At 39.9% G+C, this 25,537-nt stretch overlaps 1 protein-coding gene across 1 annotated transcript in view; it reads right to left on the minus strand.

The window, feature by feature from the left end:
- The window catches only part of MAST4 (microtubule associated serine/threonine kinase family member 4), a gene marked incomplete at its 5' end in the record, with an annotated part of 274,408 nt that overhangs the window by 150,810 nt on the left and 98,061 nt on the right, over positions 1 to 25,537 (minus strand). The window contains one exon of the mRNA XM_084278039.1: positions 11,442 to 11,516. Coding sequence (XP_084134165.1) covers positions 11,442 to 11,516 — 75 coding nt within the window. The remainder of the gene's footprint in view (positions 1 to 11,441; positions 11,517 to 25,537) is intronic.

A 25,537-nucleotide genomic window follows, 5' to 3' on the forward strand; every position in this document is an offset into this window, starting at 1 on the left:
ATCTGTGCAAGTCTGTGCTAAGTTGCTGTGATGTTGCATTAAGACCCATGTATACTGAATTTAATTGTAGCTATCGTTAATCAGTACAAACTCCGCAGTCTGTGCCTTTTGTCATCAATAACATGGTTTTACGGGCACAGATGCTTTTTGATTATTTCAGTAATCATGATTCCTCCTCTGCTCCTACATATCTGAGACACTTCTGTATGGACAAGTTCAGTCAGCGCACTAGCCTCAGTTAAAAAAAAACAAAACAAAACACTACAGCCCAAAAAACAAACCAACAAACAGCACACTGACCAAATACAGCCCAGTGAACTTTATTCTGGGTCAAAGTCTTCACCCTACTTGCTAGAAACATTGTTTATAGAACTATATAAAAGGTTTAAATAACAGGGATAACTTAAAAGCACTAACTTAATCTTATTTTTTGTAAATACTACCAGTAAATTACAGAAAAAAATTGAATTTCCTCCATGTGTGAGAGGAAGAAAACATGCCATTACCTTATTGCTTGTTGCTAGCTTCAATTTTAAAGAATCAATAAAAAGCTGACACATTCATAAAGTGCCGAAGATGCAGCTAATGTTGTCAATACAGGTTGATTTTTAGAACCACAGTACATCTGCTTCATCTTCCAAAAACTGCAGCCTTCACACATTCAGAAAGTCTTATCTTTCAGAGTTTTCAGCTGTCCATGAAGTAGTCTGACAAAATTAACCCTTGCAAGACAAATTCCAGCAACTCATTCTTTAGCCAGAGAGATGCTACAATTACTATGAGGTGGTTTGGGTTTTTTTTCTTTTTCCTTCACACTGTCGCTCTACCCATCCCTTACATGTTGCAAGTATCTGTGGGCATTCTGCTAATGTGTTAGAACTTAATACACTGATTAAAAACAGGTTAACATTGTAACATTAACACAGCATCAGTAACAGTAGGAATTAAAAAAACCAATGGCCCATAATTCACTATCACAGTCGCTGCTCTGAGGGATGAATTTGAAGGATTTTCTTTTTAAGCAATTACTGCTTTGTTGCTGAAGGAAGGCTGACGAAGTGGCAGCAGATCATGTGTTTAATTGTGGGAATAAGAAAAGCAGGGCAAGTGACACAGCACAGGATTATTTTCAGCTATCAGGGAAAGGGTTTGCACTGTGCAAGAGCTTTTCACAGATGAATCCTGACCTTTTTGTAAGATTAATATATCAAGCCATTGTATTAAGCCACTCTACATACCTTCTAAGTGAAACAGTGGCAGGTTATGTTTATTTGAGTGCTTCCAACTTTGCCAACATTGAGTTCTCAAAACTCACCAAGCACATTACCAAGGGGCTCAGTGTGGAGACGGATCAACCACCTCAAATGTCCCAGTGTTTGCGTCTCACACCAAGTGTCTCTCTCACGGTACTTCTGCTTCTCTGTCAGAGCTGTCCTTTGTTTGTATGACAACTTGGTGTTTCCTGGTTCCAAGAGGAGTAAGGCTGCCTCAAAAATGGTTTTCCATTAACACTAAGGTTGAAATTTAGCAGTGGCTACTGACTTCAAAGTTTGCAGTTCAAGTTAGGATTAACAAGTTTTTAAGGAGGTGTAGAAAGATGTTCAGTTCTTTCCAGGTCAAGGTTTTCTCACACAGATTGGTTTGAAACACCACTACCGAACAGATTCTGGCTACCAAGTCCACACAAGTATTCCCATCTCTAGAGTTTTAAAGTGTTAACATATTAAGGTGTTGCAGTTTTGTGAGGCTGTGCTGCTGAGACCATCTTTTAAGAAGCAGTTACAGTTTTCTGCCAGCCTCAGTGTAAACTTCAGGCAATTCAAGGCTGAGAGATGGTCACAGAGCATCAGAATCACATACAGGAGATAAAAACCCAAAGTGGCTGCATTTTGCCACTGGAGAAGGGAGTGAGAAGATGTAACGAGCTGTGCAGACACCAAGGCTGGGAAAGGGAGGGGGAGGAGGCGCCCCAGGTGCCAGAGAGAAAGATGCCCCTGCAGCCCCTGGAGAAACCCATGGAAAAGGCCAAGACCCCACCTGCAGCCTGTGGAGGGGCTACATGCCGGATGGAGCAGGTGGAGACACAAAGAAGACGTAGTGACCCTACAATGGAACAAGCCCCTGCCAGCACTTGCAGCCATGAGGAGACTCAGAGACACAGAGATGAGAGAGAAATATTTGTGTCGGAACAGGTTTGCTGGGGGAGGCTTGGAATCCTGTGGAGGACTGGGGCTGAGAGACACTGTGATAAAGAGATAAAGCCCTGTGGGAAAGGATTCACATTGCAAAAGTTTGTGGAGGACTGTCTCCTGTGGGTGAGACCCCACAGTGCAGCAGGGGGAGGGGGTGGAATGAATGCCCCTTCCCCTCCCCTCCCCCCCCCTCCCCCTCCCCCCAGGTCAAGAAGGAAACCAACTTGCAAGGGACTGACCGAAGCCCCCATCTCCCAGTCCCTGCCCCCCTGTGCTGTGATCGGGGGAAGAAGGGAGTGAAATCATGACTAGAGTGAAGTCTGCTAAGAAGGGAGCCATGGGGGGAGGTTAGAGGTGTGTTAATATCTGGAAAAGGAAAACAGCTCATGAAGAAGTTACCAAGAACCCCATTTTTTCCCAGTCCCTGCCCCCCTGAACTGTGAGCAGGGGGTGGGGGGGAAGATGCTACTGAGAACCCCATTTTCCCCAGTCCCTGCTCCCCTGTACTGCAAATGGGGGGGAAGAAGGGAGCAAAATCCTGACTAAAGTCTGCTAAGGAGGAAATGGTGGGGGGAAAGTGGTTTGAGATCTGGTTGCATTTGTTTTTAGATCTGGTCACACTCCCAACTCCAGTTTTCACTGTTGTTTGTAGTGTAGTGTAATAAATTAGGTAGTTTCTTTCTCCGCTCTGTGTTGAGTCTGTTTTGCCCATGTCATTCCATGACAGGATGACCTCTCCCTGTCCTTATTTTGACTCCTGAGCCTCTTAATATATATTTTCTCCCCTGTCCAACTAAGAAGGGGACTAATAGACTGACTTAGGTGGGCATCTGATCTCCAGTCAGGGCTAAACAGCCACATAAAGGAAAAGGAGAAGAAAAAAGTAATCACACAAGACATAAGTGACAGCTGCTGATAAAACTGTTCAGCTGAATAAATACAAACAATTATACACTTCCCCAGAATTGGAACTTCCTGAATCCACTTGACTAAAGCCAATGATTTCTCTACTTTCTTTTTGATTCTCTATGTTCTTCCATCAAACAAAGCAGTGTTTTTTATATGGGCATACCTACACAGATTTTGCATATTATTAAACAGAAGAAAGTTAACACCCTAGCATGCAGTGGCCAGCCTCGTCACTCCTGACAATACACTTGGAGGCCATTATGCCCACATGAATCCAGTTGCCTTCCTTTTCCCAGCTGCGGATTGTGCTTTTTGTTATACAATGAGTATGTTCAGTAGCTGCTGCCAAACTGCTGTTGACACCACGAACTAGAAGACAAAATGATTATGCTTGCCTTTCACATCAAAGACATTTGCCTACGTTTAGGCTTTGACTGCAGAAGTTTTCATTAGTCATTTTGCACAGGAGAAAAGGGGTTAAAAAAGCCTGAAATATGTTCAATCCTTTTTCCAGGTCTGATTACCACTAACGAAAGACAAGTCTTGCTCTACCTCAACAGGGTCACAACTACAACATACCATGTATGCTGAACGGGAAAAGTACGCTGGGCACAGCGGGCACTAACTCTTACACCATGTTCGTCAGAGGAACTGAGTCACAAGAGCCTTGCCAAGGGACCCCTGTGCTCATGGGGCACACTGTACGACCCACAGAGCTGAACTCTGCAGCTGCTCTTCCAATAAAGGATACAGAGAAGATCCCTGTGCAGGGCAGGAACAAAGGGCACAAATAACTCGCTGCTCCCTGCCCCTCCCCTCCAATCACACAGAATCATAGTGGTAAAATAACACTTCTTCCACTTTCAGCAGACAACAGAAATGTATCTTTTGCAGGAAAACACACATTTATATTTGCTCTGTTAATGATTCCAGATCTTCCACCCCTCGTGCAATTAAAGGTCTCAAAATTAGCGATTTTGCTTAATGTTGACATTTTAATCAGTATTTATACATTCAAATTTGATCAGTTCAGCTGACCCCACAGCTTACTGGTAATATATTCCACTAATGAAGAAGAAAGGTTCAAGTTCTAGGGCAATGGTCACACTGGAAAAATTGAGATTGTCTGGAGATCAGCAAGGTAAATATTAACCCCATTTGTGAACGCTTCCCTCTCCCCCCCCCATCAAAACTGTAGTCACATGTTTTTCTTGAAGCTGAAATTCAGTTATTTCCTACAGTGCTTTAAAATCCCTGAAAAATCTGAAAGATCCACACTAGTGTCTGTCACTCACAAAGGAAAGCCTAATCTATCTTAGGGAGCCACATGCTCATCATCTTTTTTCTCTGCTGCTACTACAACACTAAACCTTGCTTTTCGTAGGACTTCAACATGTTTCCTACTTTGCCTCCTGTTTGTCTGCCACACTTGCTGCTCAACTGCAAAAACTACTGCAACCACCCCTTATCTGGTAGCCAAGAGGACACCCCCACTACCAGGTGCTGCAGAAATCTTTAATTACTGGTCAACACCCCAAAGCAATAAAAATTGATCTCAACCTCTCTTAATAATGATATGGCAAAAGTCCTGTGATCCTTACAGATATTACATTGCTCTCCCCACTGATGTTACCCATTAGCTGCGAGTATCCAGTGCAGGGAAGACAAAAAGTTTAAAGGCAGTTTTTCTTGATGTTTAAGTATACCTTTCTTTATCAGGAAGGGATAACAATGAACATTAGCAATCTATTTTTATTTGCATCTCAGTCTCAAAACTGCTATCTGCTCCATCAGTGGTCTAAAGGCCGGAAGCTGATACCTAGCAAAGACCACACAGAAGACCCACCCCAACTTCTTAATACTGACAATTTCTCTGGAAAAATCCTTGGCAAAACAATGCAAATTACTAGGCCAGTGCTTTACCACTGTGTATAAGGGTTTGTGAACTTCTGACAGGAAATAAATCACTGTTTCAGCCTAAGCAAGATTTTCAGCTAAAAACACAGTGGGCAGATAATCCTCCTTACCCACAGGATGCAAAAATTTAACACTGATAAATCCTTTCCCACAATTTGTATCATTACTTCCATTCTCTGTATCTGCTAGCAATAAAGCCAGGTATACTTTATAGTTTTTGTCTAGACTACTAACACTGAGATTAGGACCCAGAAAATCTTTTGGTTTATTGCCATTTTATAGCCAATTTCATCCCCCCTCCTTGTTCAATATGGCAGATGGATTGTTCCAAATCAAATAATCATAAATCACATCAGAAAGTGTATTGTTTGTGCAAGGATTATGTTTTTTAAATTCCTTTTTACTTTTGACTGATGATCCTATTGTCTTAATAAGGCCTAACAGGATAAATGAAGGTTACTTGAATTTATACCTCTATCTGGTATGTTTGTCTGCAAGTCATGAAGTACCTGCTAATTAATGGGAAGAACTTTCCAAAGGCAAGGAGATCTCTTGTGTCACTCACTAGTCTCAAAGGTCTTAAAAAAAAAAACCCCGAAACACCACACAACAAAGAGAGATACACACCTTCAGTTATGCATCTACTGAACATGAAGCAAAAAGTTATAGGGCAGACAACCACCGCTTTTTTTCTCTACTTTCTAGCTGCTTGAAGCAGAAGGCGGCAACCAAATCCTAAACAGAGTAGTATTAAAATCCCTCCTGGTTCTTCTGATTTATATGAGTCATCTGGCAGGCTAAATCCAGCAGCTTTCACCTTTCCTGAAGTCATGCTACCAAGACATTCAAGTACAGGAAAGCACCAGTGTGTTTTCCATGCTAATTTCATTAGTGGTAAGTACATACAGAATAAAATAGTTATTTGAGGAAGAAAAGGCTTGTCTTTTGATGGCACACATGGTCTCAGTATGTTGAAATACTTCCCAACACTGTTTTACCCCCTGCTTCAAGTTCTAGCCCATTCAGTCCCACTCTATCCCTCTGTGTCCACACTATGCAGATATCCCACCTAAACAAGAATGTTATGTCCACTAATGTAACTACATCTTAAGACTAACTCAAAATTTCTGTAACATTCTTGTGTGTACATACTAGCATTTATGTCGGCAGAACCATTTCTAATGCTATTTCTACCACAGCTATTTCTATTTTTAATCAATTGGGAGGCATGCAAACATCATTGGGATGGAGGTCACACATTTGAAGTAACAGCTGCAAACATCTAATTATAACTTGGTATTACCTGCTACAAAACTAAAGTTTCAGTAAGGAGAAAAGGGAGCACTGTGGATTTATTTTGTTTCCATTTTGGGGTAGAAAGTTACAAAACCTTACCTGTGAGTACAATTAATATTACACTGCTGACAGACTGACTTATTCAGAGATTTATTTAATAAGGAAGACAACATTAACTTGCCAAAAAGAGGATCCAAGGATCCATTTGTAATATACAACTGCAAACTATCTTCTGCTTCTATTTATATGCCAGCCAGACTCCTTAACCTTTGGTAAATATAACTTTCTAGCAATCCATTGGACATCAAATCAAGCTTCTATCAGCTGTTGCTAGAGAAGAGTGCTAGGCAACAGTACTTCTACTGGATGATTTCTCTATTAAATGGGCAGATCCTGTGATCAACAAGTTAGATTAATACCTTACCCATGGAGTAGACTTCAATTTGTCCTGAGTTTACAGCAAAAAGCAGTAAAATTTTAAGAATACATGTCAGTTTAAAACATCTGATTCATCTGGCCATTTTTTATATTATTATATTATTTTTACTGAGGCTTCCCACCTACTTAAGACCTTCAGTCTAGATTTAGTAGGTGGAGACATAGTTCTCAACAGCAAACTACTTGTATAGAAGTCATGAGTCTCCAAGGTAGGCAAAGGAGAAAACTGTGCAAGAAAAATGTTATCAGCTTAGAAAACAGAGTATTTCTAACTGCAACTACAGTAACTCCATTAGTGACTTCATAAGCAGACTTTCTTGGTACTGAAAATATTTATGTATAGATGCTGCAGTACCTTTTTCAGTATGAGTCGAGGAAAGATTACTATGCTCTGATTAACTGACTGATAAGGTAATCACACCAGATCCACTTACAAACAAACACACTCCATCTCTTTTTCTTCACAACCAGCTTGGGAGTTTTTAATTTGATTAATTCTATCAGTGTTTTTTCCAATCTAACAAAATTCAAAGCAATCATCGTAACTGTTACCTACAAGTGTTGCCAATTCATGCTGGCAGCCGACCTGGAATACAGCTGTATTCTTGTTATGTATTGAAAAATCAGAGTTCATAAACAGTAGGAATGTTATCCCTTACAACTGCCTCTAAACTTCCATGCTCCCCTATAAAATTGATTTTTGACTGTTACTTCTTCCAGCTTTATAAATTAGTTTTATTTCATCATTCAGATCATTACCTTTACAGTGCTTTCTTTAACACTGCCTACCTGTATTCACATTTGTTACCCACAAAGAAGCTCCAGCAAACAAATTACCCAGAAATCCCTTAAACTTCTGTTTCAAGGCACCACCAAGTCACATAAAATATACAGCAGAAGTTATGTAGAGACTGCATTTATATTGTTTTAATGAGCACCTGAACAACCCCTGTTCCCCATGTGACAAATCCAACCAGTTAGAACCCGCAGTGTTTCAGCATCTTTTGTACCATCTACTCTGCTTATGAAGATGCTATGCTGAGAGCACCATCTGAGAGCTTTGCATCACTACAGAGCAGGCAGAAGCTAGCATGCCACACGTAACACACCCTTCAATCACAGAGTAACTCAGGCTGGAAAGGATGTCTGGATGTCGCCTAGCCCAACTCTCCACTCAAAGCCAGGCTACCTTCAAAGTGAGAGTAGGTTGCTCAAGGCCTTTGTCAGTCAGGTTTTGAATACCTTTAAGGATGAAGCCCTCTGGGTAACTTGTTGCAATGCTTGAACTTGAAAAATTAAACCTTAATTGAGAAAATCTGTTCACATCTATTCACATTTCCCCTTCTGGCAACCTGTGACTTTCCATGTTTTTGCAATGCACCTCCACGAATTACTCTATATACCTAATAGCTAGTGAAAGACAGCCATTAAATCCCACCTCAGGCTTTGCAACACTGAACAAACCTAGTTCCTCAGCTCTTCCCTGGACATCATGAACTCTGAGGTGTTTTTTTTTTATTCCAGGGGTCCAAATTTAGAGGCAATTATTTCAGATTAATCTCATAAGTGTCAATTAGAGGGGAGTAATTACTTCCCTCAGTCTACTGGCTATGGTCTTTCATTTTACCTACTTTTTCCATGCCCCATGATTAGATCAACAAATATATAAAAGTACTACTAATACCTTCAGAGCAGTTTTAGCCCTAGCTAGGTGAGCGTACTGACTCCTCATGCACTCCTCATTCCCCTGTCAACCTGTCACTTTCCCACCCAAAACGTGACACGAGGTAAATCAGGACTGAATAGATGAGGGAAGTACTTCCTCCAATACCTGGAGAAAACAGAGCCCTCTCAAAACTTTATTACTTCCTCTCTTAGATGCATCTATCAGTCTCAACCACTTCCAAGCTTGACCCAAAAAGGACTGAAGACAAATTTCACAGAGAGGTCTAAGAACCTAGAACCACCATCAGCAGTAGGTGCTAAAATCGAGATTCCTAAGAGAAGCCTGCAGATACAGCTCGTCATTGCTGTTGTTTGAAGTTCAGTGCTTTTTCCTTGATCTGCATCAAATCAGTCAACCAATCATAAGGTTGGACACAAGCTCATAGTTGGCAAAGTTCACAGCACTGTATCGTTCCAACTCTACTACCTTTTTCCAGGACAGGCCAAGATCCTCTCCCCACAGGAAACGTCCGTTTCCACATCAAAAGTCAACATAGCATGTCCTTTGCTACTTTGGATCACCCAAATCACTAACCCATGGATGCATTTGATGTGGGTCCGGGACAATCTGCAGCATGTGTGCCAAAATGCAGGTGAATCACCTGCAGTCAGCTGACCATAGATGGAGTATGTTCCGGTCAAGTTGTACCCCAATGTCATCTGAATCACTGCTGCTTGCTTCCAAGTCCCCCAAACAGTCTCTCTCCCAGAAGGTTAGAAGCCAGATGCAGGAAACCCAGAGATCAGACGTGCAGAACAAAACACCCCTACAGCCACCAAGATCCTTTTCTGGGCACAAACCCAGTATTCCTTTATGGGTCTTTAATGGTCTTCCCCCACCCACAGTATCCCTGATACAGGCAACAGTCTCTGCAAGCTGTGCAGCCTGGACTTCCATAACATCCTGCCACCTGGGCAAACAGCTGTTACACAGGAAGGCAAAAGGAATAAAAGGGATCTCACCCATCTTTACTGAGCCAAGAGACAACATACCATTTCAAAGTAACAAGCCGGTCTGATTTGTCATGGGATTTTGGGGGGGCAGGGGTTGTTGTTTGTTTGGAGTTTCCTGTTGTATTTTTTTAATTACCAAGAGCTGAATCAGCAATGTTGTCAGCTTTGGTGATGGCAATTTGCTACCTTCCATCTAAAATCAGTTTTTCTCTTTTGTCACAGGGTATTAGCAAGGAAGTAATGCTTCTTGTTTGCCTCCTTTTTCTTCCCTACAGACATTTTTATCAAAACAAAACCCTCAACCAGAGCTATGTACATACTGAGTGCTGAAGAGCCTTTTCTAGGTAGATGGACATTCTGAAGCTGCTGACAATGGCTGTATGGAGAGGTGGAAGATGATGTGGTCCACGATAAAAGCCCTCACCTGAATGCTACACTGGTATCCAGCAGTGCTGAACTGCCAAGTGACAGGCTCCCAGTGCATCAGGATGTCCTCCCAGCAGCAAGGACACTGAGTGAAGAGCAGAGGCTAAGGGCCCTTGAAATACTGATCAAGACCCTTCTTTTATGGTCCTTCTGTCCCAAAACAGAAATGCAGCTACTGAGAATACTGCTTCACAGCTACAAGACTGAGGTTTCAACAGCACACCTACCTTCAACAACGTGCATCCAGGGATACAGTAGGGCACAGGCGTAGTGGGAAACTAGGTAAGAGGAAGGAGCAAAAGCTAGAACAACTCATGTCCACAGAACTGCACTTTGGTATACATTCTTCTTTGGCTTTCCACATTGGTGGAATTATTTGGAGTGATTCTAGTGTACAGCAACGCACAGTGAAAGTGTACTTTTCTAGAGAATGCACCCCTTAACAGACAGTATAGATTCATTAAAAATTCATCTCTGCTCTTAACTAAGCCTTAAAAAAAATTAAACCAAATACAACAAAAACCAACACAGATACTTCACTCACTGAAAAAGCTAAAATACCCTATCCCAGACCTTAAAAGGATAACTTAATGCTAACGATGTTATTACAGACAAAAAGGAATAATAATAAAAAAAGGAATAGCTGGCAACAGTGAAAGTCAAGACAACTAATACTTAACAAGGCAACATATTTAGCAACAGAATCAATCTGACAACAGTGACTGGAATCATAATTTAGAATGCAAGCCAGAACTATCTGTGTCCACCGTTTTTTCTTTCTTAAAACCAGGTCTCTTCCTCCAAGACAAGGACTACTACCATTGGTCTACTACAACCTGTATCAAAGGTGCCTGTAGATATTGCAACCAAGTCTGCATGTCATCTAAATATAAAGGAAAGCAGAGAATGGGACTCCTGGGAGGTGGTAGTAATGGATACACAGTCTCTTTTTTGCTGGAAACCTCATAAAAAGTAGAAAAAAAAAGACTGGGGTAAACAGTTATTAATGTATTACAGTACAAGCCTCAAGAATAAAAGTACCATAACATCACCACACTGACCGAGTATCACAAAGTGCTTTGTACATGGTTAACAAAAAGCATGTCTCTGAAAAGGTGGAACAATACACTAACTAGTATTGCTGTCATATCTGCTCATGCCATCTCTTCACGCTAAAGTCCTAATTTTTTTAATTCTTGAAACTTTGTATCACAGCTTGATAACAGACTACTTCACATATCCTTGCCAATTTTTTTTCAATGAAAGCCTTCTGTTTAGGAATGAGCCAAACGAAGCGCACACATTTAGGAAAACAGACGTCATATGAAGCAGTGAAACACTTCATATGGTTTCTATTTCACTTTGCAGATTTAAGAAAGAATACGTCTCACCCCCACTTTTCAAGAAAATCCAACAGCTGCACTTGAACGTGAATCTCCAGTGCTGAAGCTCACATTTAGGGACAGTGATTATAACAGTAACTACATCTCCCGCCACGCACACAGAAGAGCTGCTCTTCAGGAACAAATACTCCACCGGTGTGACATTCCGTTTTAGAAATGGTCCTTCAACAAAGGCACTCACTTTTGTAGCTGCTGGTTCCACTAGCCTCTGACGGTGGCGTGCTGAGCTGAAATGGCTCTTCTGAGGCGCCCCTTCCTGACAGTGAATGGAGAGAAGGGGTAAGAAGAGAGAAAAGGGGGAAATGGATTGTGGAGGGGATGGAATGGAGGATGTTGGAGAAGGGAAAGGGAGAGTATTTAACTGAACTGTACTTTCACTAACTTTGTAAAAGCTTTAAATCAATTTCAATAATAATACCATACAAATATAGAAAGAAAATGAAGCTTTTGCTAGAAGCGTCCTCACAAAGCTTTTAAGCAGCTGTTATTCACACACATTTGGCTACACTGTCTACCATAAATTCACATATATACACATTCATGCACAGGCATAACTTCATTTCTAGATACATACATTAAAGGTAAAGAAACATACATCCCACTCTTACCAAGTCTTTACCAATTTCAGAAGTTACACAAAGAACCCAACCCACTAGCCATCCCACCCAGCCAGACTCAACCTCTTAACCCAAACACCAGCATGTCCTTTAATAAAACACAACTTTTGAGATTCACATGCAGAGCTACAACAGACTGTCAACCACTTTATGATTTAGAGATTTTTACCTAGCACAGATTAATACATTTTCCTGAGAAAAACTGAGAAATAGCAGCTCACGCATGTAAAGGGCAAGTATTTTCTCTTAAGAAGAGAAACGTAAAAGAGCATTCAACTGAAAAAAACCCCAGAAGCAAGACAGTCTTCACTTGTGCAAAATTACTCCAGGTAATGCCTGTTCTTAAAACTGCCTGGATTTGCTGGTGCTGTAAGAAGAGGACTGCCTCCTAGGCTTTAAGCAGTACACTGCTTGGTTATCCTTGTTATTTCTGGTGGTTCTACTTCTCACTGATTAAAGTTAACAAATAATTGCTAGAACAAGGATTAGTCTGCCCCTAAGCTTTTTCTACATGGAACTGTTCACCTTTTAAGAAAAAAATAAAACAACCAAAAGGTCCACAATACTCAAAATGCTTAAGTACCAAGAAACCTGAAATTCAAAATAAGTAAGCTTTGAGAAAAAAATACGTATTTTTAGTAACTATATGGTATACTAATTTTTTGTTCTGAAATGTCAGAGTATTTTCCATCTCCTTTTCCCACCATGGAAAGAAACAGTGCTACAGATTTCTTTTGCTGGTCTTCCTGCCCCTCAGGATTTCAGTAGATCAGATTACAGGAGTTTTGTGAATCTTTGATGAATTCGCACTTTCCTTTTTAGTGAAATTATCTTGCTGTTCTTCGGACATCAGAGAACCACACTAAAGAGGTGCTACTCTCACATATCTAAGAAATATTCTGAAATATCAGGATGAATAGCTCTTCTGAAAACTGACCCAATTTCTTGACAGCCTAAATATGTACTTTTAATTCAACAGCCTTACCACTTTTAAGCCACCAGAAACAATAGCACTTGCTCCATTTCCTTTAAAATTAAGAAAACCTCTAAGCTAATTTTCTGTGTGAGATTTACTGAATATACCACATGAATTTTCAGTAGATATGTTGTCACAAACAGCACAGAAGAATGCTGATTCTTGTAGTTGCCTCAAAGTTTATAGAAATGATGGCGTAGTGCTCATCCTTGTTCACTTCACAAACATGATTTTCATCTAAAATAAACACCTTCCACTATGTTTCCACATTCAACCTGAACACAAATCATTATTGGGCTATACCAAAGTTTTGCCATTATAAAGACATTAGAAAATCCTACCAAGTCCAACAGTCTGCTGCATTTTGATCTGCAGCATTGCTGGAATTTGACTGGTGGTCTCCTCTCCCATAACAAGAAAAAGACCCATCACCACCACTTAGAAGCTTTGGAATGTCAGGCATGTTTCTGGAAAGAATCTATAGGAGCAATGAACTATGAAGAGAAGACTGCCTCCAGGTGATACCTTTTCCCATGTGAATACAGAGCTGTATCTATCAGGAGGGGAAAAAAAAAGAAAGAAATAAAAGAGTAAGAACACTGCAAGTCACAAAGTGAAGAAGCAGCAGGAATCAAGCAGTGAGTCAGTCAGAATGGTGGCTAGGAGGGCTGTCAATGGAAGTTTTGCTTCTTCTGTTTCTAGAAACTCATTCCTATACATTCCGTAAACCACCATCTACAATTCCTATCATTGTACTAACAGAAGTGCAGGTAGATATGAGAGCATTAGTGGTTTTCCCTAAGGAACAGGAAGGCAAGAAAAAAGAGATAATCCGAAAAAGGGGTAAAACAAACACTGACAGAGCATTATCCAGGTCTGACTAAATCACATCTGCACACGCTGCGTCCATCCAGAAACATTACGGTGTAACTGAGAGCATCCTTAAAGTGCTCCTCCACCATGCTTGCTATGAGTAACTTTACCTCGTGCAGCTGCCTCACTGCAACAGAGGTGTGGGCATTAATCGTGTGAATACCTTGCCTGCTTACTGACACTTAAATGGCTTTTTGAAATTTACTTTACACAACTGTATTCAACCTGTGGAATTCCCTGAGGCAGTCCTTGGAAGCACGAACCATGTCAAATAATTATTTCTAAACTCTTCTGGAGAATAAATCTATCCAGAAGTCATCATACAGAACAGCCACAGTTATGAAAGACAATTAAGCACATGCAAAACTACTCACACTTCTCTGCTGACTTCAACATGCATAGCCACGTACTTCCCAACTCGGGATTTCACTGCCTGTGAAAAGCCTTCAACAGTGAACCCTCTCCTTTCCTAAATCAAGAGCCCATTTTCGCAAGCCAACTGCAGATGCACAGACTGAAATTTAGTCTTTAACTAAATTCTTCTTTAACAGCTCTTGTAGAAAAACAATTGAAAATAAATAGCATTAATTCATGTAAATGTGTAAAAATTACAGTCAGTACTGAAAGTCAAACATTCTGCTACCAGACTATTTGATCACTTCTTCCAACATACTCTACTGAAAGTAATGATATATGAATAAAAATTCAAGTGGCTAGTGACCAATTGTGTACATTTACTTGCACAGAATAATGGGTATTTTCAACATATTGGCTGTTTCTCAGATCACAAAAGTCTATAAAAGTCACAGACTTAATCACTTAGATGTGTCATTCTTGACAGAGTTACTTTTGGACAGTAGTACAGAAGTACTATTAAGACAGGAAACAAAGATAGTTTAAGCAGATTGTTAGAGATCTTGAGAGGAAGGTAGAATACACATTATTAATATTAAAGTATGTCAGAGCAAAGAACAAAACACACCAGAAAAAACCCTCCAGTTCTTCCTTAAGTGCCATAAAGTCTTAACAGCTACTTTTAAACAGGTGATTACCAGATAAACAAGAACACATCCATACACCACTGCTTCTGCTAGGACTCACTGAGAGCATTTTCTAACAACATATATGCACAAAAAACCAAGCTAGTGCAAAAGGACATACAACAACATCAAGGCGTTTGAATAATTGTGCCAACCAGCCGGAACTGGAGTAGATTTGGGTTTGCCGGTAAATGCATTTTTTAAACTAGTTTTAAAATATGGTGCTGCTTCTAGTCAAAGCACTTGAATTAACCTACATAGTTTCTTTTTCGGCTTTGTGCTCTCTTCCCTGCTGTTAAAATATGTACAGAGTAAAGTTTTAACTAACATGGAATGTTGAAATGGGGAGGAAAAAACAATAAAAAGTATTTACCCAATGCTGTCCATACTCCATACAGCACAACAGTTTTTCCAGGGTATGAGAGACAATAGTTCAAAATCTACCTGCTGAGCATCCAAGGAGACAGAAGACCTACATTTAGCTACTTCCCCAATGTACTTTAGACATTCTGTCCCAATCTCTCCACAAACGTTTCAATTTACACAGCCCTTGGATGCTGTAGTGAGCATGAACTCTACAGTCTGCTATTTAACGTATATGCATCTAATGGGGAGAAAATACGGATCAAAAGCCTGCTTCAAATCACATAAAGCAAAGGATGAAAATTTCTGAGACTGTCTCCCTTTCTTACTTTCAGAACCACTCCACTATTCCTTCTCAGAGTCTACTCTGAAAAAAACAATCAAATTATTTTACAACTGAAGACACATTTGCTCATATCTCTGAAAAGATATCCACAGAGCTCCTGAACTGAAAATACAATTCTACTTAACTTGGCAAGTATTTCTCAAGATCAAGACTCTGCTTTTCAAAAAGTAGCTTTTATTCCTCCTTAACAAAAAGGCTTCCACTCTCAGCAAGACACCATGCCGAGCACCAGCCTTCTAAATCAAAAAGATCTGGTGGAAACAACCAAAGATTGTAGCCACCTTGGAAAGATTACATCATATTCACTAAATCAAAGCTAGTAGGAATATTGTGAACTACTTCTAATTAACTGAATTGGCATTATAGAAGAAATAGTTATCTAACACCTGCATAAACATTGCAGAATGCAACATCTTTTGATAATGCTCCATTAAATTACTGGTATAACTTACTAAAATTAGCAGTATGTACTAGGGCTAGGTGACTTTATCACTACTTCTTTTGGGGGATACTTTTAAAACTCTCAATTTTCTTTTATATTTCTCAATCCCTTCCCTTTATTATTTCACAAACTTTAATTTAGTTTAGAAAGAGATACCTGAAAATGATCTCATTTCTATCACAGCTTGCAGCCATGGTACAGTCAACAGTCTCCACATTAGCTAGCAAGAGCTGACATTAGCTGATCTTCAGAGGCCCTACATTCTCCCTTTTTAAGGTTAATAACCAGTGTTACATGAGATCCTGCACCAAACAGAGAAGCTAAGAATTGCTCTATTATTAGCAATTCTTTTTCACTTCCTGTCTCCCTTTCAGAATGCGTTTTGTAAGCAGTTAAGAGCTCCAATAGAAAGTTTACACCTGAAAAAAATCCCAATACAACACAGATACCACTTCAGAAGCATAGAAGTACAGCTGAGTTTATGTGATTATTCCTATGACAATGGAAAGAATCTTCAGACTACTAAAATGTTGATGTGGGATCTGCCTCCAGTAAAACCAAGTCAGCATGCAAGTCCAACATTCTGAATCAATATATTAATAGTTTGTTTTATTAGCACAAAATAATCAGGTTGGGTCTTTTGCCAGGGTTAACATCAGCAGATACACGGTACTTCTGGACTGCAGAGGACACACACTAGCTTGATATGAAAGGCAGTAGAACTCAAGACTGCCATCAGATTCATCATTCCCTACACTGGCAATAAAGGACATTTCAGTTCTACTTTTAATGATAGATTCCACTCACTTTTGTGTGTCACTTGGTACTGGAGGACTTGCTTCCTTGCTTGGACAAGGAGCGAGTCTGGGTATGAGTCCTGCCATGGCTTTCCATCATGAAGACTTCAGCAGTAACCAGATTCAGGAGCTTCTCTCCCCAGCTCTCCACCAGTTCACTCCTGCCCTGAAGCCAGAATTACTACCATAGCTTGTGCAATTGTGAGTGGTTCTGTTCTGCAAACCCCAACACTGAAATGACCCAGGTTAAACACAGCTCCTGTGGGAGCAGAAGGGTCACAGCCACTCTAGTGTCAGCCTAGTGAACTCAGCACTGGACTGCTGTGAAATGAAACACTGAAGAGAAGAGCTGGACTGAAAACCATATGCCACTCTGCTGCTTAAGTAGTTTATGATGGAACTGCCCACAAAGCCTAGCATGGAAATCCAAGTAGGGATGAAAGTTTATCATCAGGACGTGTTAACGTATGAAGAGAGCTACCCTGAAGGTGCAACTAAGATCTGCAAAAGCTACTGGGCTGCTGCATGCAAAAAACATAAATGGAACTAGAGATAAGAATAGAGATAAGAATGGAGACCCCCTGCTTTCACTACAGAAGAATTCAATATACATCATTTAAAGTATACAGAGATACTGGATTGTATGCATACAAGATTTTCATTACAATAACCTTTTACCCCTTAGCTGATAAAAGAAAACAAGCCTTCTACAAATTTCAGCTGTATGTATTCCTCCAGATAGGACTGTCTAATAAGGCAGACAAACCACAGACAAAGAAAAGGCTAGGATCAGGGTCAGTGTCTCAGAGGCAGAGCTATCTTTCATTTTAAAAGAAAAAAAAAGAAATAAAAACCTGTCCGTATACTGAAAAGGCTATGCACTCAGAAAGACTGCAGTTATTACCAGCAAACCACATACAGTGGATCCATGATACCCTCACAGGGTGTATGTCCTTTCCAGAGAATAGGTCAGTTGCAATTATCAGTTCACTTAATAAAGGAACAGCCAGAAAACTAGCTCCTTGGAAAGGCCAACACAATTCACATCAATACAACGGTCAGAAAACTAGCTCCTTGCAAAGGCCAACATGATTCACATCAACAGGGACAGCTGAAAGAAAAACAGATGGATCATAAATAATTCCCAACTATGGCAATGTATTTTAAGTAAATGGCGTGCAGAAATGTGGCCAGGACACAGAAAGAGTCAGAGACTTATTTTACTTCTCAAGTAAGGAGTCCAAGAAACAACTTTGTGGAAGACAGCCATCTCTAAATAGGCAAAAACCACACACAGAAAACCAACCAAAACCCAAACAAAATAACAAAACAGAGATAGGAGCCACCAGGTATTGAACATGTAACATAGTTTGTTTCCAAAGGCATAGAAGCCTAAAAGGAGTTGTGAGGAGAGCACGTGGTTTTGGCTGTGCAGGCTGGTAGCTAATTCAACAGCATACAGGCTTGATACTGCAAGCAGTTTTCATATAAGAGCAGATACCATTAGCAGAAGAGTTGTTCCCATGAAAACAGCGCTATTGAGAGACAAGGAAGCGATAATATATCAAGTCACACAAGCTGGCACTCTTATCTGAAGAGACTTCTACCTTGACATTGAAGCAGCTACTGACCTTTTTTCTCTAGTTTTATTACCTGTCACACAAGAGCCGAAGTTAGTCACAGTAATTGCAAACAGAGGAAACAAATTCATGAAACACAACTGTCCTTGATTGCCTAATTGTATTTAGCACAGAAGAAAAGGAATTCACGCAACAGCTCCATCAATACCAAGCTCTACAAATTCTAATGCTGGCAGGTCATTTCAATGTTTTCACGCTATGACATGTCACACTGAAGAACACTTCCTCACATATCCCCATTCAAGCATACTTCCTCCTCCAAGGCTAATACTGTGCTGTCTCCTCAAAAACGTATCTGCACCCAAGACTTAAGTCCCTGCAACATTCCTCAGTGTCCTGTACGCCAGCCTAGGCATCTCAGCTTTGCATTTGGCAAAAGCTGCAGGATAGTCAGTGATCTAGGACCACTGGTCACTGTTAAGCCATATCTCAAACATGTTGTTGTTGTTGTTTGGCTTTTTTTTTGTTTTGCAATCTACCTCTACCTCCTGCTCTACAGCATCTTGTAGTAGACGCAGCTGTTCCACTCAATTACCTAAACAACTGTGCTCTAAGTGCCATGTCACAGCCAGAGGCCATGGTGCTATGCTGCATCCTGCAGTGCTGTACACCTGCACCTGAAGTCTTAATTTCAAGCACAGGTCAATAATTAAATCCCCTCTCTCTATCATCTAAGTCTGATGAACAGGCAAAGGCAGACTGGGAAACACAAGCTAAGCTAGATCACCTTTTTCCAACACAATGTAGAATTGCTGGTTCTGTTGATGATAATGACCAGAACAGATCAACAAGATTTAGTATTTTTATACATATGTGTATAGAATAAACATAAATTAAATAAAAATCTTTATAATCCTACTGAATTGGACAGTAAGGCAAAGAATATGAAGGTATTCTATTCTGCAAGTTTGAACCTCAGTCCTCTCCATGACCCATACATCTCAATAAACCACACAAACACCCCCACATGTACACTTCAGAGTGGAAATTAAATTCTACATCAGTGTATTTAGCTACTTCCAAGTAGCAGTCATGACACCTACATGCAGGGCCAAAAGGAAGACCTGGGAACTACAGGCCTGCAGTCCAATTTTCACTTGGTCATCATTCGTCTTTTCAGAACTGCATGAACATAGCTGTGAGAGTACAAAGAAACTACCACATAGAGATAAAGCAAATATGAGATCTGGAAACAAACTGTTGGTTTAGAATACGCTGTTTGATTTGATTTCACCCCCCATTTCCTCCCAGGGGCCAAGACACTATAATCAAAGAATATAATTCAACTTCTAATAGTTGGGCAGTTTTAGGAAGTAGTGAAGGACTGCAGGATGGATATAGAACCCAGTCATTCCACATAAGTAAAAACTTAAACAGCATCACTGCAACACTAATTCACCATTATTACCTAGTTACAGTTTTACTAATTATATGACACAATTCAGAAAGTCAGCATACTATCTAGGAAGTAACATTTATTCCTACCCACAGCTTCCTGGCATTGGCTATCTGTTTTACAGACCTCCAAACACATCCAAAGACCACCTCTACCAGACAGATGACGTTTCATGGAAACAACTGGTGCTTTGAGAAGGTCTCTCCAAGTACTACAGTCGTTTAATATTTAGCACTGTCAGTTCTTGAACTATACTAGAAGATAAAACTGACATCTCTGTATTATGTTAGAGGTGATACAAAGCAAAACCGTCCTGTTCTACTGTTTCAGGTTCATGGTTAACGAGAGACAACTAGGGAATTCAAGGTCACCAGCAGCCATGTAGTCTTGAACAAATTAATTTCTCTGTGCCTCAACTTACCGAAGAGATAATGAAGCGCTACCCCTATTTCAATTATAGTGGCATCTATTCAACAGATAGTCTCAGATGACACTGGGAAGAAGGAAAACAAAGATCTAGGGAGAGTCAAAGGAAAATTAGGTTCAAGTTCTCAGTGTTACAGCTGCAGATTGGTTAGCCAGTTTTTCACTATGATGAAAAAAGGAAAAGGAGTATTGCCTTTACAGCCACTGGGAGCCTGTTTCCCCATAGACTTTAATTTAAGGCATTAAAACAATTTGGTTTGGCACAGGCAGAACGAGGTACCTCTAGGATGTGCAGGGAAGAAGGGAGATTTCATGCATTGTTTCAAAAAAAATTTCACAAAACTAGAATGAAAAACATCAGAACAGAATTAAATAATAAACATACTCTGTTTACATGAAACGACACTGGAAACTCACCAACATTTAAAGGATATACAGTACAGAAAAATCAAAGGTGACATGCAAGAAAAAAATGATGATAAAACTAAGAGGATTAATTTAGCCAGAGCCACACAACTTTAGCAGAGCTTCAAAAGCTTGGAACTTATCATTCCAACAATAGGGTCTAAGACAGAAATGTATGCAAGCCTTACACAGCCATGAGAGGTAACAATATAGCAGTATCTCCTCTCATCACAGACTTCAAAGTACTCTGAATTCAAATCACTGTTTGTTGTAAAACAGACCAAGATCTTCAGACAGTAGACAACTAAGAGTGCCAAGTGTGGAGGCAGGACCAAGTTACAGATTCTTACACATGGTTCTTCCCCCTCAGCTTTAGATTCAAACCAGTGAAAAATGTTTTGAGGCTTATTGGAAGGGTCAAGTTGGCTGGTTTGTTCATTGGGTTTTATTAACTAGTAAGATGTTAATTTCTTATCTCCACTACCTCAAATTTAGATCTTCAATGTAATATTTAACTAGGCTTTGTGCCAAGCTCTACAGGCTTACCAGGAAAACTCTGTTAGCTATCTCAAAGCACATGCAAAGCATAATAAGCAAGAGAGATTTCTATCTCATTATAGAATTTTTTAATAAAGAAAAAAGTAACATGTCAGTTATTTGACAAAGAACATTGCCTTATGGTATGTCTGGCAATCCTTATAGCCAAGGCCAGACATCAGGTCAATTAAAAAAAACAACCAAACTATGTACATCTGTAGCTTCAATTTTAAACAGTAACACCTCAAACCTTTGAAAGCTTTCTCCCAAAGAGAACAGAAACCGAAGGCCATGACTGAGTCTTGCACTGATTAATCTGTCCAGTAACAGAAACCACTGGCAAAGGAAAAATTCATCTGTTGTAGCTTTCTGTATCCCATTCTTGCAGCAAATGCAGAAATGCTAAGTATACACACACACACATCCCTAACCGGTTTGCTCAAAGTGCTTCTCAGTGTAACCAGAGTGTGTGGGAACGGCTCCCATCAGCACCTCTGGTTACAGCACCCACCCCTCCTCCCTGACTGCGTCCTGTTGAACACACATTCACTACAGTATTTGAACACAGACGACTTTTTGAAAGAGAAAAAGGCAAGAATTAATATCTGACAGGATTGTCATTGATTACCATGTTTCCTCAGTGATGCTGGACAGAGTACACATGAAAAATAGGTGCTTTAAATATAGTCTTTTTTCTAGAATAGCTCCTCTGTGGAAACACATCAATTTAAAAGTGCCTGAATGAATCTTCTCCCTGCATCTCCTTAGACCCTGAAGGCAAGAACACACACTTCACATACCTATAAGCCTAACCAGCTTTACCGGCTTCAGCATCAGAAGAGCTTCAGCATCAGAAGAGCTTCGTATTGATTTGTCAGATAGACTCCATACCAAGAAGAAATGATACTGGAATAATTGAAGGTGTCTTGAGGGGGGAGCAGGCAATCAAAAAGCATAACACTACTAAGTTTTTTAACACTGCTGCAAAACAAACTGGAATGTTCTATTCCCCCTCTCAAAACAAAGCAAGGACCACAAGGTGCCACAGAAACCATTAAAAAGACATCAGTCCTAAACACATGCAAATACATGGGAAACGAAGGGGAGAAAATAACCTGCGTGCACAGAATGTTGTTTCATCAATTCTATCTCAAAACCTCAAAAAGCAATTCCTCGACTGCAATCTGGGCAAGGATAGGCTTTTGCTGTAGACTTGAAGACAACGTAAAACAGACGAGAAACGAAGAGCAGAGCGACAAAGTTGGCAAAGCAAACAGCAAGTAACATAAGCCGAAACCCAATGACTCAGGAAAGGAATCTATGCTGAGAGATGAGCATAGACAAGAAAGTCAACCAAGTGCTGTTTTGAGAATGAAACTGAACCAAGTCAATCAAGATGATGTTCAGCAAGCACATTCTCTAAGGTAGAGACTGTGATCTCCAGAAGATCAGGGAGAAATACAATGAGATCTCTGCAGCCAACTCATAGGCATCACTCTTTAAAAGCTGTATCTCTCATCACTAGCAAAAAGCAAAGCACACAAGCATGGTAACAACCACAAACCACCTAGTGATGAACATGATATGCTTTACATTACATATGTTGCCAACCAATTCAATACTGTATATGTTGGCCACCTCTGTCAGAAGAACAACTTTGAACTGCAGCTTCTAGACAAGTGCATATATTCAGAGCAAAAGTTTCAAAATTAGAAAAATGCTCTTCAGCTTCATGCTTGTATGTACAATCTGCTATTAATCATTGTCAGTCACAGATACACTCAAACAACAAGATACTTGATCACGACACATCTTACACAAAATACACAGCAATAATATTTTGTTAAATGCAAGCTACTGTGCCTTGAAGAATCAAAGAAAACAAAACACACATGAACTAATTAAAAAAATCAGTTTCATAAAATACAGGTGTTAGCCTGGTCATAAACATTTGCCCTTTCTAATTTTTCATTTAGATTGCTCTTTTCTTTCTTGCACATCTCTACATTTACTAAAATCTTGAAAAACTGGAAATAATTTAAACTAGGAAACTGTGTTCACAAGGGGCACTGGACTCTTAAATTCAATTTTCTACTCATAACCTAAATTTTTCAGCTGCGCCTGTGAGTGTTGTATTCAAAAAAACATAAGAGGATAGGGATTATTTTCAGGTTCTTCTGCACACATTCTGACTGCTGAATTCCCTAATGTACCTGCAGAACTTGTGTACATCTAGGCTTTTTCAGTGCAACTGAAATAGTTATCCTTCTTGCGGTGTAATTTAAAGCTAAGAGATAAAATACATTTTAAAACTTCACATCAACAGAAGTTAATGAAAGCACGCACATTACACACTTTTTATCATGTCTCCCTTGCCTTTCACATGGGAAGAAAAAGTTACATTGCAGGACAGGAGAGGAATCCATCTTAGCTGAAAAGCATCTTCAGTTATGTTCCTCTATGATCATTTATCTGTACAGAATACCAAGAATATTCAAACACACAGAACATACACAGCTTGGAAGTTCTAGCTCTCTAGGGCTAGAGAACTATCAGAGAAATTGTAACATGACATCTATCTCCACACAACGTGCAGGCTTTATTGCCCTGTACAAGCTAGATAGTACATAAAACTTGCCAATTCCTGAAAGCTGAAAATTAAATTGAGGAAAACAAGTTGGTAACAGGAAGTACTGCTTACTAGTAACGCTGCAAGTCCCATCTTTTAACTAAGGACCACCACATATTAGTTTCTCTAAGATTGTGGGTTTGATTCTCTAAACATTTTCCTGTGGCTTGACCACATGAATTTTTTTCTTTTACAGCACCTACACAAGGATGGCATTTTTTGCACACTGTAAGATGCTAAACTGTATCTCCTGTTCTTGACAGTAAAGCTGGGTAAACCAACCTCTTAGTACTTGTCAATACAATGGTTTCCTTGATTTTACACAGCATCTTGGTTGGGGAGGATATCCAGGTGTCAGAAATATGTTACTTAGTATCCCTGCAAAACTATAAGCCAACTAATAGCCAAAAAATTTCAAAAAGGACAAAGTACTCCAAACATAACATGCTCTACAGAAACTGTTTAGCACCTGAAGTCTCTGAAGAGCTTGCTTCTGAAAGGGCACAGATGCTGCCTGCAATTATCCTTTCTACCACTCAACCCCAGTTGCTGCATGCCGCTGAGGAACGCTAAACTTGAGAACTAAAACCAACAGGAACCTGGACGAAGGGGCAGGAGAGAATCCAAGCGGAGGACAAGAGTAGAAGCCAAGACCAAGTAACTGAGTAAGACTTGTTGACAGGAAAAATTGTTCTGGTCTACATCGGCTGAAGGAAGGTTTGTGTGGAGAACGGAGTTCGGATTGCACAAGTCAGTGCTACCCGGGAAGGGAGAAAAGTTAAAGCCAAGAAAGGAAAACTAGAACAAACTATGAAATTGCAGGTTTGAGTGTTTTGCTTTGTGACTGTAACAGATTTTTATGTACTTTTAGTGTTCGGATGAATAGCTGGCACTGCTGTGAGTAAAAAAGTTTATTGCTTCCGTCTAACAGGGAAATGAATTAATAGCATCTCAAAGCCTGTGGGCAGTTGTGATAAAACTCCTAACTTAAGAGATGGGACACTTACAACTTTTCAAGCAAAAGCAGTGTATCAGTAGGTGAAAAAAATCCCAAATCATCTTAAACATGACACATGAAGCAGCTTCATAGACAAAGCTACAAAGAACTCAAATGAAGCATCCTACAAAAAACCAAACCAAAAGAAAACAGAAAAACAGTGGTTTCTTTAGTAGTTACAAAGGGAGTTAAATAATAACAAAACCATTTGTCTAAACCAGACCTATGGAATTGGAAAAAAAAAAACCACAATAAAACCACAAAAACACACCATGACCAAAGAGCATGTTTAAAATCAGAAGTTACTATCCTTTGGTGTGTTATAGTCTTCATATTATTACTAACGGAACAGGCAAAAAAACAACAAAAAAACCAAACCATAAACAGCTTTTGGGGAAAAGCCAAGTGACTCAGAAACAGGAGCTAACGAGTGCACAGAGGACTCCAAAGCTGGTTTTGTTTATGGTTCTTACAACACAACCAAGCTCAGTTCAAATCATTACAGATTCAACCGTTGAGCTGGCTGAAGGATTCAACAGGAAGGAAAGTTAAGTTTACACTTTGATTTCCAAGCCTCATACAAAACAGTCCATCAGCTTTGTGACTGACTGACTAATGTTAGAGAGACATTATCAAGAAATGTTACTGCAATTATCAGGAGGGAATTACAGAAAGTCCAGTGTGGGCTACAGACACCAAGTTCAGTCCTGTGCCTTTTTTTTTTTTTTAAACACCTTGAAATAAAGTGTCCATAACACCAGGAGACAGAAGTAAAGGTTAAACCTTTCAGAAA

This window comes from Gallinula chloropus (assembly GCF_964237585.1).
Source record: "Gallinula chloropus genome assembly, chromosome: Z".
Lineage (NCBI taxonomy): Eukaryota > Metazoa > Chordata > Aves > Gruiformes > Rallidae > Gallinula > Gallinula chloropus.